Source organism: Aphelocoma coerulescens, chromosome 5 (genome assembly GCF_041296385.1).
Source record: "Aphelocoma coerulescens isolate FSJ_1873_10779 chromosome 5, UR_Acoe_1.0, whole genome shotgun sequence".
NCBI lineage: Eukaryota > Metazoa > Chordata > Aves > Passeriformes > Corvidae > Aphelocoma > Aphelocoma coerulescens.
Genome location: NC_091019.1, coordinates 1,487,317 through 1,505,064, shown reverse-complemented (window position 1 = coordinate 1,505,064; position 17,748 = coordinate 1,487,317). Strand labels below are relative to the sequence as shown.

The 17,748-nt window shown below is 63.7% G+C and overlaps 2 protein-coding genes and 1 long non-coding RNA gene across 8 annotated transcripts in view; 1 reads left to right on the top strand and 2 right to left on the bottom strand.

The window, feature by feature from the left end:
* Positions 1–27: 27 nt before the first annotated feature.
* On the bottom strand, positions 28–1,127 carry BTBD18 (BTB domain containing 18). Its single transcript, XM_069016112.1, has 2 exons — positions 998–1,127; positions 28–863 (listed from the first exon to the last, which is right to left on the bottom strand). Exons 1-2 carry the CDS (start codon positions 1,125–1,127, stop codon positions 52–54), a joined length of 942 nt encoding a protein of 313 aa, XP_068872213.1. The 3' UTR covers positions 28–51.
* Positions 1,128–2,921: 1,794 nt separating this feature from the next.
* Positions 2,922–9,851, bottom strand: LOC138111021 (uncharacterized). The gene is made up of 3 exons (XR_011151230.1): positions 8,024–9,851; positions 4,050–4,222; positions 2,922–3,393 (listed from the first exon to the last, which is right to left on the bottom strand). It is a non-coding gene; the product is annotated as an uncharacterized lncRNA (long non-coding RNA).
* CTNND1 (catenin delta 1) overlaps positions 6,208–17,748 on the top strand; it is a 27,099-nt gene continuing 15,558 nt past the window's right edge. For 5 of the 6 annotated variants that reach the window (XM_069016180.1, XM_069016182.1, XM_069016181.1 and 2 more), the window contains exon 1: positions 6,214–6,293. The gene's annotated coding sequence lies outside the window, so the exon portion shown is untranslated. Of the gene's footprint in view, positions 6,294–17,748 lie in introns of all 6 variants that reach the window. The other variant, XM_069016183.1, reaches the window with a different exon arrangement.

The following is a 17,748-nucleotide window of genomic DNA, read 5'->3' as shown; positions in this document are numbered from 1 at the left end:
GCCCAAGGGGTGCAGGCAGTGATAGGGGAGAGGCAGAGCCAGCCCCCCCCCCTAGGTGAGCACATCCACCTCCTCTTCTGACTCAGACGAAGGACAGGGCCAGAGGCAGACTGTGCCAGGAGGCAGGAACAGCTCCCCTGTCCCCACATCCACCTCCTCCTCCTCAGTGTCACTTCCAGGGGCCCCCAGGGGCACCGCCTGCCAGCAGCCCTGCTGGGACACAGGGGAGTCCCCACGCTTCTCCATCCCGTTTGCACTGGGGGGCTGCCAGGGCGGGGAGCGCTCGCTCACCTGCTCCAGGGCATCCACACCCTGGGGGGGCCGTGCTTCTGTCACCCCCACATCACCCACCGGAGGCACAGGGCGGGGCTGCATCTCCCGCACCACCTCCCAGCACCCCCGGCTCTCCACCTTCCGCAGCCTCATCCGCCCGATGGGGCTGGGCTGCGTGCGCCCCACAGAGCGTGGCTGCTCCTGAGGGGACACCCCAGAGCAGGCGCTGCCAGGCTCAGCTGTGGCACGTGCCACCACGGCGGGGGCTTCCTGGCTGGACTGCAGGCAGGAGCGGTCGAGCTGCCGCTGGGGTCCCAGTCTCACCAGGCGCCCGCCCCAGAGCTGCAGCGACTCGAGCTCGGTGACGCGGAGGCGGCGGGCGGCTGCCAGCACCTCGTGCACCTCCTCCTGCGTGACCTCCAGCTCGGCGGTGTAGAAGAAGCGCACCAGCTTGCGCAGCACCCCGATCTTCAGCCCCGCCAGCTCCAGCACCACCCTGCAACCCTTGGGGGGCAGCTCCCGGCCCAGCTGCTCCATGAAGAAGGGGCTGCAGACAGAGAGAACGCTGCAGTGGGCCACCACTGCCTCGCCTGCAAAGCAACATTGGCCGTCACTGTCCTGCAGCCCTTCCTGCTCGCCCCAGTCCTTCCTAGGGGGTTGCAGAGACACTGCCCGCAGCTCCCCAGGCGCACTGGCCCCTCCCTGGGCAGTGCTGCCCGCTCACCTTCAGCCCACAGGACCACATCGCAGAAGACGTCGGCTCGCTGCTGCTGCTGGTGGAGGTGCTGGAAGGCCGTGCGCAGCAGGCGGGTGCTGCGGTACAGCAGCTGCGGGGCGGCTGCGGAAGAACCCATGGGCGCCCTGCAGGGACACACAGCGCCGTGCTGGCGACTCGGGGACCAGCGCCTGCCTGCCCGCCCTCCTCGGGCTGTCCCAAGCGATTTGGCGCTGGGATGTGGCGGGGCGCACGCGGGCCTGCAGAGCCCCGTGTGCCCGTGCCCGTGCCCGCCCGGCAGCGCCGCGGGACAGCCCACACCGCCCCGGTGGCCCGCACCGGCCCCGCACCGGCCCCACACCGCCCCGGTGGCCCGCACCGGCCCCGCACCGGCCCCGCCGCCCCGGGCCCCGCGCGCCCGCCAGGGGGCGCCACAGCGGGCGCTGTGAGGCCGGCGCGGCCCGAGGCGCCCCCGGCGCGGCCCCGCCGCCCGGCCCGGGCCCGCCGCGTACCTGCCGAGGGGGGCGCGGGCCGCCGCCGAAGCGCCCCGGGGGCGCGTCCCGAGCCCGCGGCGAGAAGGCGGGGTGCAGTGACCGGGATCGGGGCCCTGCCCGCCCTCGCCTCGCGCCCGCGGCCTCACGTGGCGCGGCCCGGCCGCCAATCGCGGCCCGCAGCCAATGGCGGCGCGGCGGGGACGGGAGCGGCACCGGGGGGCGCCGGGAGCGGTGCTGGGCGCGGAGCCGCCTGCTGCGGCCGGCCCCTTCCCGCAGCCCTCCCCCAGCCGCCGTGCCCCTGCTCTGCCCAGCCTCGTGTTTTGCCGTGCGATGGCAAAGGGCAGCCCGGGGTGCGGCCACCGCTCATCCCTCCCTCAGCCTCGTCGGGCCGCGGACACGACAGCCGGGCCAGGGCTGCTCGTGGTCACTGCAGTGGTGGCACTGAAGAACACGAGGTCGATAATGGGGAAGGTATTGTCTGTGGAGCAGCTCTGCGTTCAGGAGCTCAGAGCCCCGCGCTGCGCCTTGGTTTGGATTTTCAGACTCCACAGTGTGAGAAATGGTGTTTTCGTGCCCCCAGCTGCTCCGAAGGGGAGGATTGATGGTACTTTGGAAGCCGTCCTTCAAGCAAGCGATGCTGCCCACTTAGTTTGAAAGTATTTTGTCGTTCTATAAAGCACCCATTGTACACACATCTGCGTCAGTCACTCCACATACACGAACAAAGATTATAATCCATCCCCATTGCCTGGAGACAGTGGCCGTTCCTACAAACAACCCAAGTGGGTGGAAGTTTCAGGAGCTGCAGAAGGACAGGAGCCTGGATGTCGCCATAGAGTTTAAATCTATAGAGTCTTCAAATGTGGTCTTGCAGAGGGATTTTCATCTGGTTGGACATGTGAGAGTGGTTTTTCTTCTCTGTTTTTGCTGTGTGCAAAATGGACACAAACCAAGGGAGAAAGCGGCTGGTGCCAGGCCTGGGCCAGCGGCCTTTGAGGTCACTGGCAGCCTGTCACTGCCCCCGGGTGGCTTGGAGCCCGGCCCGGAATACTGAGGGATGCAGCAAAACAAGTAATTTCATATCAAAGTGCTATCATATGCTCACAAAAATAGAAGGAAAATAGAGATGTTTCCTCCCCCACCCCTTGCAATCCTTTGGAATTACAATGATCAGAGCCGTCGCCTGGAAAGCCTGACCTCACCGGGAGCGCATGGATCCGGATGCCATGGAGGGCCCTGTGACAGTGAGTGGGACCAAGGTGGGACAGGAGGGCAGCCACATTCTGGCAAGCAGGGCAAAGCACCCACCCCACTGCACCCCAACAGCTGCAGCGCTGCTCCCCCCCCACCAGTGGCCTTGTCTGCCCTTACAATTCACTGGTACTTGAACTGGCAACCCCAGCAACCACTCCCATTGTAGGTACACAAAAGAGGCCTTTTATGAGTGTCATTTTTACTAGTATCCAAAGCCAAATAACCTAGAGCAGAAAAATCACCAGCAGCCCTTTGTCCCATTAACCCCTCTCTCTAAACTCCATTTCTGCTGCCAGATTTTCCTGGGTAAAAGTATGCGATTGCAGTTTTCACTGAAAGATTCCGTGAAAGATTCAGGCCCTGAATCTTTCTGTCCACCTTCAGGTGCTCCTGTGCTGCAGACGTGCAGCACAGCCAGTGTCCTTGGCCCTTGTCGGGTAGCTGGGCACAGCCCTGGGTGACTCAGAGGGCTGGGAATGTCCAGCAGGGCTTATCTCCTGGTGGGATTCATTGCAGAGGGGAAGGCAATGCCTAAACTCTGCTGGCTGTCCAGGCTCCCTCTGCTATTTATAGGAAGAGAGGCCTCCTCACAGGACAAGTTCCATCTTTCCAGTGTCTCCCAAGCCCTCAAATCAGCAGATTCTGAGCCAGCTTCTTCTGTAAGAGAAAGGAAATTCCTGCCTCAGGTCTCATAGCCAGGATCATTTTCGGCAATGTCCCCTTTGCCTGCATTGCAGGGCAGGACTTGCCTCTGAGTCCCTGCTCTCCAGAGGGACCTTGTACCCTGCCCCAGTGGCAAAAGGGATGGATGAAGGCAGGATCTGAGGCTGCAAAAGGAAAGAGGAAGGAGAAACTGTAAGTGGCAATAAATCCTCTTGGGCTGGGAGGGAAGGAGATTTCTGTGGACTCTTCAGTCACGTGCACATTTGAGCAAAAGATGTAGCAGGAATTTGACAGTCCAAGGGCACGATGGGATGCAGCCAGGCTGAAAGCAGGATGGTCTGTGGGCATGGGAGAGCCCAGGCACGGTGGGAGGCTGGTGGGAAGCAGGGACGACACCGAGCGCGTGGAGCAGCACTGGGAAGGTGTCAGCGTGGGCTCTGGGCTTGCTTTATGGCCTGGCCTCTTCCAGTTGGAGCTAGAAAACTCTGCCAGGCTCTGCTTCCCTCCTCCTGCCCCTGCCGTGCTGGCGGATGAGTCGCTTCACCCCCCCACCCCCTCCTGGTGCCGCACTTCCCCTCGTGCGGGGAGGGACAACAACCTGTCGGGATTCCCATAGGAAAGGGGCTGCGGAAGGGCCTTGTTATCCTGACCTGGAACAATGCAGGCCATCCCCCTGAGCCGCCTGCGTGGACCCGGAGACGGCAGCCTCCCCTTCCTCCTGCCCTCGGCTGCCGAGAGCACGGGCCTGCCTTGTAAACAAATTGTCTTGCTCTGTTCCGGTGGCAGCTGCACTTCTGGGCGTCTCATCTGGAAAAGGCATCAGCTGTAGGATGAAAGGGGATGTGCAAGATGTTATTACAAGCAATTACTGTAAAAGAGGGGAGACTTTCCCAGGCTAGTAACTCATCTCTCCTCTTCCCAGGACGCAGTGGGACGGACTTCTCTGCCCCAGGAGTTACAGTCAAACGAGAGCGTGATCTGCTGCAGGGTGAGCCGAAGCTGGAGGATCAGGGTCCAGCCTGCCTTCCAAAGTAAGCACGCGCTATCGGGTGTTCCAGCTGCCGGGGCAGGGCTGGGGCAGGGCCAGTGCCTGGATAAACCCTGTCCAGCTCCATCCTGGGGACAGGAGGCACTCGGCCGGCATCAGAGCCGTGTTTGCAAGAGCACCTTTAGTCTCTGAAGAGGGCAGAGGAAGGGTGTGACAGTGCCAGGACCACGCATGGACCCCCGAGTCCCTGCTGCCCAAACTGCCTGGGCAGAGGAAGGAAGGACGGATGTGTCATTGGTGCTGGGATGGAGGAGCAAGGTGTTTCTGATGCCTTTTCCCTGAGGGAGAGCTGTCCCTTGGGAGGTGTGTCAGGTAGGTGAGGACCCTTCTTCCCAGAAGGGATTTTTAGAGCACCTCTCCTCTCTCCTTGTCCCTGAGACTCAGGGGATGCACCCACCTTCCTCCCTGTGTGGGCCAAGAGGAAGGGGAGGGCCGATGGGAATTATTTCTGATCTGGAAGCAGTTCTCACTCGAGGCACAAGGCTGAGAGGGGACCCAGCTTGCTTGTTTTGGGTGACAACGAGGATGAAGGGAGGCAGAGAGAAGCTCTCACTCCCCTGCTGTGGGACGGAGAGAACCTCTCCTCCCTGGGAGGGGCAGACCAGCTCTCCCTCTGCTGCCGGCCGGTTGGATGCTCTATTTTACAAATCAAACATCAGGGAGGGTTTGGGGGTCCCACGCCCCGATCAGCTCCCTAGATGTACTCTTTGTACGCATCAAATCCCATTTTGCCTCGTTACACCTTTCTGCACCACCTTTAGCAACCCCCACCCGGCTCGGGAGGCTCGGGATCACCTCCTTCACACCTCCATCCTCAGGCTGTTACCGCATCCTCCCTGCCTCCCAGCGCATATTTACCCCAAGAATCATCTATCCCACCCAAACCCGTCCTCAGCTCTTTTGCTCTATCATTATCTCACTAAGAGTTTTGCAGTCAGGAGCAGGCAGGGTTCTCCCCGGTGCCTGACCAGGCACGAGGCAGAAAACTGTCACCTTCGGGGGACCTGGACTTCTCCCAGGTGAGCAGCCCGGAACGCGCGATGGGGCTGGCCCGGCATCACTTCCTTGCCCCCCAGCGAAGGGGAACCCCTGCACCACTGAGGATGCGCTGTGGCTGGGGTCCCGCCAGCACCTCTCCCCTCGAGCCAGAGAGGACCGGGTGACCTCCCGGGGACGTACTGCAGCCCGTCCTGCCATAGCATCTTGCTTCTGGGCAAGTTCCACCCTGGGCAGGGTAACCTGTTGTCCTGCCGCTCCAGCGGGACAGGCCGGAGGAGGCTCTGCTCCGGGGGTGTCGCCGAGAGCCCCTTGGCGGGCCGGGGCAGACCCGGACCTCGAGGAGGAGCTGGTCTGCGCCCGGGGCGGCATGGCCCCGAGGTGGAGCCCGTCTGAGGACAAACCCCAGTTTGGAGAACATGCACCGCTGGGGCAGATCCCACCGGGATGGAGCACGCGGGGCTCAGACCGTTCTCGGGACAGACCCCGCCGGGACGGCCGCCCAGGCCCCGCCCCGGTCCCGCCCGTCCTCGTCGCGGCCGCTGACGCCGGGGGCGGCCCCGCGCCCGCCCCGCCCCGCCCGCCGGACCAACTTCCATTTTAGGTGCGGGAGCGGCGCGGGCGCACGGCGGGACCCGACCGACCCCGCGCTCCGCGCACACCGCCCCGCGCCGCCCGGCGGGACCCGGCCTGACCCGCGCCGCCGCCGCACCGGGCGCCCGCCTCGCCTCTCGCCTCGCCGCCGCGGCGGGACCCGCGGAGCGGAGCGGGCCGGGCGGCCGTGCCGCCGCCGCGGGGCGGGACCGCCCCCCCTCGCCCGCCCGCCTGCCCGCCGAGGAGCCCGGCCACGGTGAGTACCGATCGCGGCGTCCGCGCCGCCGCTCGGGGGAGCAGAGGGAAGGAAGCGGAGTCGGTGCGGGCCGGCGCCTGCCGGGCGCCGCACGCCCCCGCGGCGGGGCGGGCCGGTCCGGTCCGGTCCTCGCCCGGCGGGGCCGGATCGGGGCTTGGCCGCTCTCTCCTGCCGGGGCCGGTCGGTACCGGGCCCCGGGAGCCCCGTCCTGCCCGGGAGCCGGTGCCAGGCGCGGCCGCGCCCCGCGGGACCGGTGGGGCGGCGGGGCCCGGCCCTGGCGGGGGCGCTGGCGGCGCCCGGGAGCCCGCGGGGAGCGACACAAAGGCGGCTGGGCCGGGCGGCCGCCCCGCTCCCCGCCCGGGGCCGCCGCCGCTCGCCCTGCCCGGAACAAAGGCGGCCCGTGTGCCAGCTTCCCGCGGCCGGCACCGGCGGGCCCCCCCGCCCTCGGGCGGGGATCGGGGCTGCGTCCCTCCGCGGGGTCTCGGCCGGGGCACGGCCCGGCTCTCCGGCTCTGCGTCCGGCCTCCCGGTTCGGCTCTGCCCCTCCGCGCAGGGGCTCGTCGCCCGGTGTGTCGTTCGCCCGCGCCTTTGTTCTGGCGGGGAAGGGGCCGGTGTGCCCGGGGGGGTCAAGCGTGCGGGTGGGGCTGCGCCTCCTCCTAATGGAACCGCTCTGAGCTTAAAAACAGCCCGACAGGCCCGTCCGCCCGAGCTCACAAGCGACACCGAAACGCTTCCCGGGGAGGCAGGACGGTGCCGGAGCCGGCCTCGGGGATCTGCTCAGCAGCCGGTTCGTTCTGAGTCTCCCTTGGCCACACTGTCATTTAGCGACAGCCCGGCTGCCTCCCCCCTACCCAGTGCTCGTCATGCCTTCTCCGGTGACCTCCTTCGGCCTCGCTTTCCCCTGCACCGTGGGCATTCCTATGCCTCCTCGGAGCGTTGCAGAGAGGAGACTTAGCTTGGGGTGAGAAAGTTTGGGTGGCTCTCAGTCATGAGGGCTGCTGGCATCGGCGAGGCACCCGCGGGCTGGCTGAAGGGAGGTGGGGCGCCTCCGTTATGGCCCTGGGCTTTGGGCGAGGGAGCCTGGACAACAAAGCTTCCTCTGATTGTTGGGAGAGAGGGGTGGACCTCCTGGAGTGCCTCCCTCCCTCTCTCTCTCTCCAAGGGCTCGGTGCCTATGCCCTTCTAGGGAGCCGGTGACGATGGGGCTCGCGGGCCATTATCTGGGGGGCCTGGGCTGTCCTGTGACCAGCAGGAGCTGGAGGCTCCTGTCCCAGGGTTGTGGCACCCAGGCTTCTGCCCAGCTCCCGCCGAGCCAGAGGGGAGCATCTGGGCACGTGGAGCCTTGTGGTGGTATTGAACTGCAGCTACCTGTGGTTTCCCTCCCTGCGCTGCACAGATGCTTTTGGACTCGGCTGTCCAGGTCTTTGCTGTGGAGAACTGTGCTTGTCCTCAGCTCTGCAGGCATGCTGGGATCCCATAAAACCGTGCTCAGAGCTTGTGTTTGAAGTTGCCACTTCCACGCCCTCTCTCCTGGCTGTGGCAAGGTGGGGTCAGCAGCTGGCTGGTGACTCCCAGGCTGCTGTCTCTGCTGGGGCTCCTGCCAGTGGAGCGGGGCAGTGTCCACTGGGTCTGTGGGAAGAACCTAGGCAGGGGAATTGCTAGTCATCTTCCCCAGGGGTACCTTGTCTGCTCCATCCCGCTCCCAGGGCTTTCTTGAGGCAGGTTCCTTACCTGCGGGTGTTTGCTCGTGCTCTGTCAGCAGCAATAAGGCAGTTTGTAAGGATCTGCTCTTCCACTTGGCTGAGCTTGGCCGGACTCTTGAGTGTGCAGACGACTGTCCTTTGCTGTGTGCAGCATTGCTGGAATCTCGCGCGGAGCCTTCCTGGAAGGGGTGGGAGGATGAAAGCGCTCGCTCAGTGGAGCGTGCTGGGCTTGCCTGGGCGGCCACGGAGGGGTGAGCCTCCTCCCTTCCGACGCGGAGGTCAGGGCCTGATCACTGTGGTTGAGGAGCCCTTGAGGCCATCCCTTCCCTAAAGATGGGCTGGGAGTCAGATGAATGGTCCAGCCCAGACCGCGGAGCCGGCGTCTGTCCCTGGATTGCCTCTCATCTCTTCCCTCCTCCAGCCTCTGGCATGGAGATAAGACCTTGGCCCATTGTATCTGCAGTGGAGGTGGCTTTAGGACACCCAGAAAATAATAGTGTGGCTTGGACCGTGCCTGGAAGGCTGTTGGCTTCTCGAAATAGCTTACCAATGTCTGTGGCCTTAGGGGGAGAGTGCTGGGTAAAGCTCTTGGTTTCCCTTCCCAACAACCCCTCATAACTGTCTCTCATTTACTGCTGGCAAGGACAGAGCCCTTTCCCAAGACTGTGGTGATGCTGTCTCCGGGGAAGTGCAGAGCTCTCCTGGCTCTGAACACCCGTGTCTCTGCAGCGCCGTGGCTGTGTCCTGTCCGTGCCTCGCTGACAGAGAGGAGTGGAACCCGGAGCTGGTTTGGGTCAATAGAAGACAACAGGTGTTGCCTGGATGTGATGACAAAACTCGAACCTGGGTGATTCAGGCACTCCTCTGTGTGTGACACTGGGCTTGGCCAGCGGAGGAGGTTGTCCTCTGGCACAGAGTTCAGGAATGTGCCTCAGCACTAGGCTGTCGGAAAGGGGTTGGATTTACGGGCTCTCGACCAAAGTCCTCGAGTTCTCCGAGGTGGCCACAACCTTCTCTTTGCTTTATATCATCTGAGAAGGCTGTTTGAGGGAGGAAATGGTTTCTTAGAGCCAGTTCTTATGCTGGAAACCCCCAGCAGCAGGCTGATGAGTCTGTCTGGCTCCTGCCTGTCTTGTGCTTGTTGCTAATCCGCCTTCCTTCCCTCCAGGAAGGCTGCTGGTGCTGGTTCAGCACAGGCGCGCCTCTCCCTCTGCCCTGTCCGGTGACCGCTGCGTGCGGGGCCTGACCTCTGGGTTCATGTGCTCTGTTGTGTTCCCGTGTGCCCTCAGCCTGTTGGGGGGCTCCGGGGTGGCAGCGGGTGCAGTGTGATCCTCTTGTTCCCCTTTGGCCATGGAGGACGCAGCTTTTCCCCGTGAGGAATACTGCTTCCTTGTGGTGGCCTGTGCGAGGAGGGGTGAGATGAGGTGGCTCTGCTGGGTGTGGGGGCAAACCAGTGACTAAGGAGTGCGAGCTGCCAGGCGTGGTGCCAGGATGGGCCAACCCTTAACCAGGGTGCCAGTCACCTCTGCTTTCCTCTGCTCTTCCCAGCCCGGAGCAGCTGCTGGTCGGAGGTTGGCAGTGGGACTTCTGGCGTGTACGGACCTTGGACTGAGGTGGGAACAAATGGTCCCTGCTGCCCAGCCCTCCACACTGGCTCCTGCTGCCTTCAGGGCAATGGCCTTCCCTGCCAGGGGATGCTGACAGGAGTGGCGGGTCCTAGGAGCTTGTGCCGGTGTCCCTAACCTTGTGCGGCAGGTCCACGGTGACTTTGCACTGCAGAGCTCTTACCCACTCCAAGAATGCTTGTGCCAGTGCACAGGACCTGAGCCAGGCTGAACCCTTTATCCCGTGTTCGATTTTAGCAGCTCTGTGCCCAGATGTTTGTGCTGATGGGGCAGGGGATTTCTGCTGTGGTACCAGTGGTGGGGTGCTTGTCCAGGCCAGGTGTGCCTGGCTTTCCAGCACAAACAGGGAAGGGTCCAGGCAAATTAGGGTGGGGGCCAAGCCCTGGGAACAGCTCTCCTATAGCCTGGCCAGGGTGGTGGTGCTCTGGAAACATCTGCAGCTCCAGGGCTTGTATGAGATGCCCCTGGGTGGGCTGGGGTTGGTGGCAGCAGTGTGTTGGGCTCGTGCATGTGAGGGCAGGAGCTGTTCCCGTACCTCCATCCTGGCCTCTGGGCGTTGGCCCTGGTCACAGCAAACGCTGCTCAAAGTTCACTGGCCCTCCTGGGCACACCTGAGCTGTACCTGCCACTGCTGGGTCCCCGAGGGCTGGGCTGTGGGCACTGGGCATGGGGAGACAGCAGCCGGAGCATGCGGGAGGGCAGCTCTCCCTTCTCCCCTCGTCTCACGCAGCTTTTGCAACCGTGAAAGCGCCTCCTGCATGGGAGAGTGGTTACCTGGGGGAGGGAGCAAGGTGGCCCTGTGTGTGAGAGTCGGATGGCCTTGGACTGGATGAATATGGGGAACTGGTTCCCACCCTGTCCAGAAGGAGGAAGGCGTCTCCCTGTCCCCAGATGATGCGTTTTCCTCTCACCCCCATCTCGTGTGGCGCTGGGGCTGGTCCGTTCTGAGAAGAGCCCCTGGCTCTCTCAGCTGCTTCCCGGTGCTCCCAGCCCCGGTCCCGGCCCAGTCGGAAAGGAGAGGCGGTGGTGCTGGGCTGCATGTGGGTATCTGCTGTGGGTGGGAGGGAGTGTGTGGAACTGCAAAGACGAGTTTTTCCGACCTGGAAGGGTGGGTCACCGGGGGTGTTTGCATGCTGCTGGCAGGCCCCTTGCCCGATGGAGTAACACATTCCTGCGAGCGTGTTGCTGCACGCAGGGCTGCTGCTTGCCATGCTTGGCTCAGCTGCGGGCAGGCCGGCTCGCTCTGGGGGGAGAAATGTCATCCCCCTCCTGCTCGCTGGGGTCTGAGGGGGAGGAGGTGGAGAGCCCAGGGTGTTTCTGGGAGAAATCCTCTCTGATGTGGGGAGCCCGCTTACTCCAGGTTGGCTTTGTGCCATCCTTCCTCTCCCTTCTCTTTTTTGCCTCCTTTTACCTCCAGAAGGCACTGGTGTGGCAGAGCCACCTGCTCTCCCCTGAGCTCTGCCCAGGGTCTGTCACCAGCAGCTGGCTGGGGTGGAAAACCACTCACTTCCCTTCTCCGTTCTCCTTTCAGCAGCAAGAGGAGCTGCCCTGTGAAGGGCAGGTGGATGGCCCTGCAGAGCAAAGCTCTGGCAGCTGTGAGAGCTCTGAGGGGACTCATGCTTGGCTTCCTGGGGTGCCCTGTCCTGCCTTCAGGAGCCTTGGCAGCCCCAAGGTGTCAGGGAGCCCTGAGGGAGTCGTGCAGCCACGGAGATGAGGTGTGTGAGGGAGGCTGGAGAGCTGGCTTAGAGGGCACATGTTGTGCTGGGGTTGTGGTATTGGTGCTGCTGTAGCTGTGCAGGTAACCAACCCATCTCTGGGGCATGGCAGGCACAGCCAGAGCCTCATGGGGTTGGAAAACATCTTCCACCCTCTCCTCTAGGATGCTCCCAGCCCTGGACAGCAATGTGATAGCACTATGGGTGAGAGAACCCCCGGATGTGTTCCCCAGAGGCAGGATGCTTTCAGCAAGCTGGAAGGCCAGGCATCTGCTCTCCTGGGTGGGCCACGCTGACCTTCTGGCTGGCACAGCTGGCCCAGGCTGGGCTGGTGGTGGTGCCCGTGCCTGGCATTCCCAGCCTGGTTCCAGGTCATCTGCGTGGAGGCCAGGGGTGGTGGGGAGTGGCCCTTGGCAGGACGTCGTGTTTAGAAACTTGCAGGAAAGGGAAGCCACGATGTCATCTCCCGTCTGACCAGGAAGCGCAGGTTTCCTTCCCTTCGGCTCGCACAGCAGCCTGGGAAGCTGCTTCTCAGTGAGAGAGCTGGGGGTGCAGAGCGCTTGGGCACGGGGCTGGGGCAGGATGGAGTCCTGCCGTCCCTCCGAGCGTGGCCTGGCCCGCTCTCCTGTTTGTCCCTTGCCGCTCTGCGTGAGCGCTGGCTCCCGCCAGCCTGTGTGTGCAGCTCGCGGGGCCTCGGAGCGCTCTGGGGGGCTTGCTGTCACCCTGCTGCAGCACCCCCCTTCCCCACCTCCAGCCGTGCGTGATTCACTCCCTGGTTCCTGCCTGATGCTTCTCCAGTGGCTTTCCTTCACCCGTTCGTTACTGCTCTCGGCAGGGCCCTCGGAGCCGTCTCCAGCAGACGCACGCGTGCAGTTGGGGAGCCGGGCACCTGATGAGGTCATGCCGAGCGAGAGGAGCCAGGGAGTTCAGCCCAGCCCCGCGTGGTTTGTGCTCTGACTCAGCCCTCGGCCGCCCTACCTGCTCGGGGAGTCTGGGCTGGCTGGGGTGAGGGGGAGCAGGGGGTCCCACTCCTGGGCCACTCCCTCCGGCCGGCTTGGCTTAATCTCGGCAATTCCCTCCTGGCCACTCCCTCACCAAATGCTACTTCACCTGTTTGCTCAGCGCGGGGAGCGGAGGGGAGCGTGTCTCCTCTGGCAGAGGGAGGGGCGCCCTGTCAGCCTCAGGGGTGCCCGGGTACCCTTTGGGTGGGGAGACCCCACGTGGGGTTGCTGGGAAGGCTGGGGGGCCCTGTCTCCTGTCCTTCTCCCCACTCCTGGTTCCTTGGTGACTTGCTCTTGCAGGAAGGGCGGACAGTGCTGGCTGTCCCCGGTGGTGCAGGGCCTGTGCTGGTGCCGGTGAGATTCCCCTGTGCTTCCTTTGTCCACTGGTTGGAGCAGGGTAACTGGAGCCAGGACTGGTTCCTGGGGCTGCAGGTGCGGGACAGGAAATGATCTCAAGTGGCTTCCTTGGGAAGAGGGCTGTGGGGAGAGCTCTGTGCCCGGGAATGATCCTAGATCCGTGTGCTCGGGTGCTGGGCTGGCACAGGTAGCTGCAGGTGCTTGTGCCCGTGGCCTGATAAAGGGAGGCTGCCCCTAATCCTGCTGGGAATGCTGGCCGCCAGACTGCAGCCTCTCTGCTTGGGGACAGCCAGCAGCGCTTGTGTGCTCTGGAGTAGCTCATGTGCCCCTGGGATGGGGAGCCAGAGCATGCAGTTTCCCCCACCTGCAGTGCCCTCGGCTTGGGCAGGCAGCCTCGGGTCTCACAGAGGGGACTTTGCTCCCTGGACTCCGGCAGTATGGCCCTTATCTCTGGTGTGTTTGTTTTCTCTGTGGGAGAGAGGCAGCTGAATGGCAGAGTTGAGCCTGGCGGAGGGTGGGGGGACGGGTGAAGGGCAGGGACACTGGCGTGGCTGGAGCCCAGGGGGCCGCGTTGACCTTCAGCCCAGCACTAGCGTCCACTGAGCTTTGTGGCCGTGGGGACAGCTCGTGTCCCCCTTCGAGGTGGCCACTGTTCCTTGAGCGGAGCAGGGGGCTGCCCTGCAATCCCCCCGGCTCACCTGCTCGCCTGGGGCCGCGGTGGCAGAGCCGGGGGGCTGCTGCCTCCCCCTGCCCGGGAGCCGCTGGGGTGAAGCAGGAGCCCGCTGGCTTGCCGAAGCGTGGCCTGCCCCGGGAATGCTCTGGCCCCATTCCCAGAATCCGGCGCTGGGTGTTTGTTTGCTGCTGCGCCCCCGAGGTCTGGTGCTACTGTGACAGGAAGCGGGGACGCCGGGGGGAGGGAGGCCGGCCGCCGGCTGGGGATGTGCCTGTGAAATCCCTTTGTCCCTGCCGAGCGCTCAGCTGCGAATTCCCACAGCGAGGAGAGAGCCGCCTTTGTGCTGCTGCAGGGCTCCCGACATGTGAATCTCCTGGGCCTGGGGGTGTGAGCCCTGGGGTGGTGCAGAGGGGCGTCGGGGACCCTGCTTGCTGCTGTCCCCAGGGCGGGGACCTTCGCGGCAGTGCCCCGTGGGAGCAGGGCTGCTGAGGTGTCCGCGGGCAGTGGGATGCAGCAGGATGTTGCTGGCAGGAAGGCTCTGGCCCTGTGGCCATCCCGCTTGGGGGCGGCGGGCGGACAAGGTCTCTGCCCGGGGCCTGGCCGCTTGGCTGCCCTCCTGCGGTCCTCTCCTCCCTGAAAATGCCGAGGGAAGCTCGTCTCCCTTCCCCACGCCATGGTGCTCCATCCAGCCGGTGCAGAGGGTCGGCAGCTTCCCGGCTCTCCTGGAGGGAAGGAGCTCCTGGCATGCTGTGTCCTGGCCGTGCTCGGAGGCGGGCGAGTGGCCCCTGGCGTGCCTGGGAGGACAGCTGCCCCGCCGCAGGATTGCTGGCATTCCAGCAGAACAATCGCAGCTCTCCACAGCCGAGCCTCGGCTGCCTCACTCTTGGCCCTGCCGGGGTGGCACCGGCCCGGTGACCTCAGCGCAGCCAGGGACAGATCCCTTCCCCAGGGGATCGCCCGTGTTTCACAACGTCGGCTGTGTCCAGACCCGTCCTGCAGACCCGATCGGTATCTCCGTTCTCGGCCCCCTGCCCTGGCTGAGGGAACGACCCACACTCCTGCTTCCTTCTGCTTCCTCCGGTCCAGCCCCACCCTGCCCTTATCGCTCCCTCCTCATCCTGCTCCCTGGCTGTCGGCCCGCTCCCTTATAAGGTGCGATCTGCGCCCGGCTTGTGTCTCCAGGTGACTCCCCTCTCCGAAGGGAGGCTTTCCCAACCCGTCCTGGCTACGTGGCCATCGTCATCCCTGGCACTGGGGGCGGCAGGTGAGGTAGGCCAGGTGGCGATCCCGCTGCCAGTCCAACCAGTTGGGTGTGACGGGCGGAGGAGGAGCGGCTCCCTGCCTGTCCCCGCCCGCGGCGCCGCTCCTGGGTGTTCACCCGCCGGGCTGCTGCCGTGACCGGCACCTGGGGCACGGCTCCCCACGGGGAAGGTGGGGCTGGGCCGGAGCAGGCAGGCGCCCAAGGCGGTGTCCGACCTGCCGCCGGAGCGGCCCTTTCCTGGCCACCTGCCAGCCTGCCCGAAGTCCACCGTGCTCTGTGACCTGCCGGCAGGAAGAGCCCTCCTGGAGCCCAGGGCAGGAGGCAGGGAAACCTCTCGTCCAATGTAGCATCTGGCAGGGCCAGGGTAGGCTGGGGAGTGGGAGCAAGGGGCCTCACACAGCCTGGCAATGAGGATGTAGTCCTGGGCAGGGGTCCCTCAAGGCTGGGCTGCTCTGCAGTGATGGCTGTGGGCACCTTCCTGCCTCTGGGGGAGAGAGAAAAACATCCAAAACTCTCCTTCACACGCACAGGGATGTGGGATCTACTGCCCACCACTGTCCTGCTTCCCCCATGGCCTGAGCGCCGTGGGCGCTCTGAGCTGGACACAGGAGCAGGTGAGCCTGGGCCCGTGGTCTCCCCTCCCACGACCTGCTGCTTCGGCCAGGCTGAGGTCTAAGGGTTGATGTGTGAGCCTGGACCCTGCGCTCGGCATGGGGAAAGATGCCAAGGATGCCGGCTCATTTATTTTTTAGGTAATTGAGACTGACCAGAAGCCTGTGGTGAATTAGCTGGGCTGTGAGCCTGTGCAGAGCAAGTGCACTGCGAGCACTTGGACAACTGCAGGCTTGAATTATTGATGGAGTTTCTGTTTTCCTAAGTGCATCATGATAGGCAGCTGCAACCAGGAGAATTTGTTGCTTCCTCTCTTTCCCGAGGACAGGGTCTGGTGCTGAGAGCTTTCAGAGAGCGGGCAGCCAGCTGGCTCTCCTCAGGCCCTCGAGCTGAGAGGGAAAGGCCAGTTATCGGAGCAGAGTTGGGGACTGTGCTGCAAAATTCCTCAGGAAGCAGGCAGGTGGGTCTGACCCAGGAGCCCCATGGGGGCTCAGCCAGCCTGGATGAGGGGCTGTGTCCGTCCTGGCTCTGATGGAGCTGGAGGAGAAGGGCTCTGCTCATGCTTCACGGTGTGGGGGCTGCCAAGGGTGTCTGGCCATGGTGACAAACCTTGCCGCGTGCTGTACAGGTGTCTGGGGGTCTCAAACAAGCGGTGAAGCTGTGTGAAGGGCCGGGACGTGGCAGACAGAGCCGATGCCGTTCTGTTCCCCCTCCCTGGTGGCCGCAGGACGATGGCCGTGGGCGCCTGGTGCGTCCCTTAGCAGGCTGCTGGGGCAGGGATGATGTGGCAGAGGAGATTCTGACTTCACAGGTGCTTGGGCTGAACTTTGCCTGAAGTGTTCTGTGCTGAGGCAGCGGCCTTAGCCCCAGGGATCCCAAGACCTTTGGGTGACAGCTCTCCAGGGACTCGGGGCATGGAGCAGGGCTGGAGCAGGTTGTTGGAAGAATCCACGTAGAGGACTGTGCTGGAGATCGCCTGTGCTGCAGTGGTGCTGCCTGTCAAGCCTCCAGCCTGAGTCTTATCTGCCGGATCTTGTCCATTTTCCCTGGCCTGTGGAGTACAATTCCCCATCTGCTGGCTCGGTCTGGGCCCTGGGGTTAATCTTTCTGTGGCAGACTCCAGGAAAACGCTCCTGGTGGGGAGCCTTCAAGGCCTGGACTCCATCCTCTGGCAGAAGAGGGTGCAGGTGAACTCTAGGAGGGTATGTCTGTGGTTTGGCCCTGGAAATTTATTTTTCCAGGCAAAGGATTTGTTCTGTGGGAAGGCAGTTCTGCCAGAAGAAGCCAGGGTGAGAGGTTTTGGAAGAACCTGCCGTGTCAAAGCTGGCTGCAGCTGAAGAGCTGTGGAGGGCTCAGGGTTTGGGGTGCCTGTCTGGCTGTGGCCGAGCCTTTATCCAGGCTGGAAGATCGTGGTGGGGAAGCTCTGTGCACACAGGTGGGCTGGCAGCTGCCTGCTGGCCAGCAAGCGGGCTCTGCTCCCGAGGCTCTGTGACATCTCTCCAGTGGACCCGCTCTGGCTTTGGGACCTGTGGGCACAGCACAGGGTGGGGCTGGTGCCGGGAAGTTGGGAGATAAGGCCAGGGGGATTTAGATGTGGAGCTTCCTGGGTCACTGCGTTGTTCCCTGGGGTTCCCTCGTACTGACTGCTGGGGGAACGGAGAGGGTTCTGCCCCTGGGGTGAAGCTGCTCAGGGTGTGCTTTGTCCTTAGGCTTTTTGGTTTGCCCTGAACTGAGCCAGCTGAAATATTTTTGGATTGCTGGGGTTTTTAAGTAACGGGTGTGTCAGCAAGTGCCTCTCTCATGATGAAAAGGCTTTCATGAGCCATCCTCAGAGCCGGTCAGGGTCTGGCTCTGGAAGAATGCTCTGTAGTTGGATCTTCAGAGGCTGGGGGGAAGAGGAGGAGGGGGAATGGGCGCAAAGCGATCCCTGGAATTTCACCCTTGCGGGTTCCTGTGTACTTGGCTTTGCGCTGTCACAAGCAGCTCACTGGCTGGAGGGAGCAGGATGCATAGCTGAGGCTCTCCCCTTCCTGCCCTCCCTGCCCTGCTCCGGAGATGGCCACTGAGTGCCCCAAACAGGCATTGGGATGCGTCGAGGGGCTGTGCTGTGCCCCGTCCCTGAATGTGGGGCAGTTTCTTCACGGCTGAGGGGTGTAGGGCCGAGTTTGGAGGTTGTGTGCCAAACCCAGGGAATGGCTGCGCTCCAGCCGGGATGGCATTGGCTGTGTCTGCGGGGACAGCTCTTGCTGGCCTCTCTGGACCTGGCACTGCCTCTCCATAATTATGTCTTTAATCCCAGATCGATAGAGACAATGGCTGGAACGAGGGCGGAGGGAGCTGGTGTGTCCTGGTGGTGGAGGAAAACTGGGAGAGGCCCCGTTCTGCTGGCACCTCTGGCCCATTGTGGAGCCATGTCCAGTGCTCAGGGCAGGAACGGTGACTGCGTAGGCAGCGCGGCCCCCGACACGGAGTCTCTCTGCTTAACGTGGCCTGATCCTGCTGAGAGACC

Coding starts and splice junctions, on each gene's coding strand:
- BTBD18 (XM_069016112.1), bottom strand. CDS start 1,127: ATGGGTTCTTCCGCAGCCGCCCCGCAGCTGCTGTACCGCAGCACCCGC. Junction 864..997: donor TGTGGTCCTGTGGGCTGAAG/GTGAGCGGGCAG, acceptor GTTGCTTTGCAG/GCGAGGCAGTGGTGGCCCAC.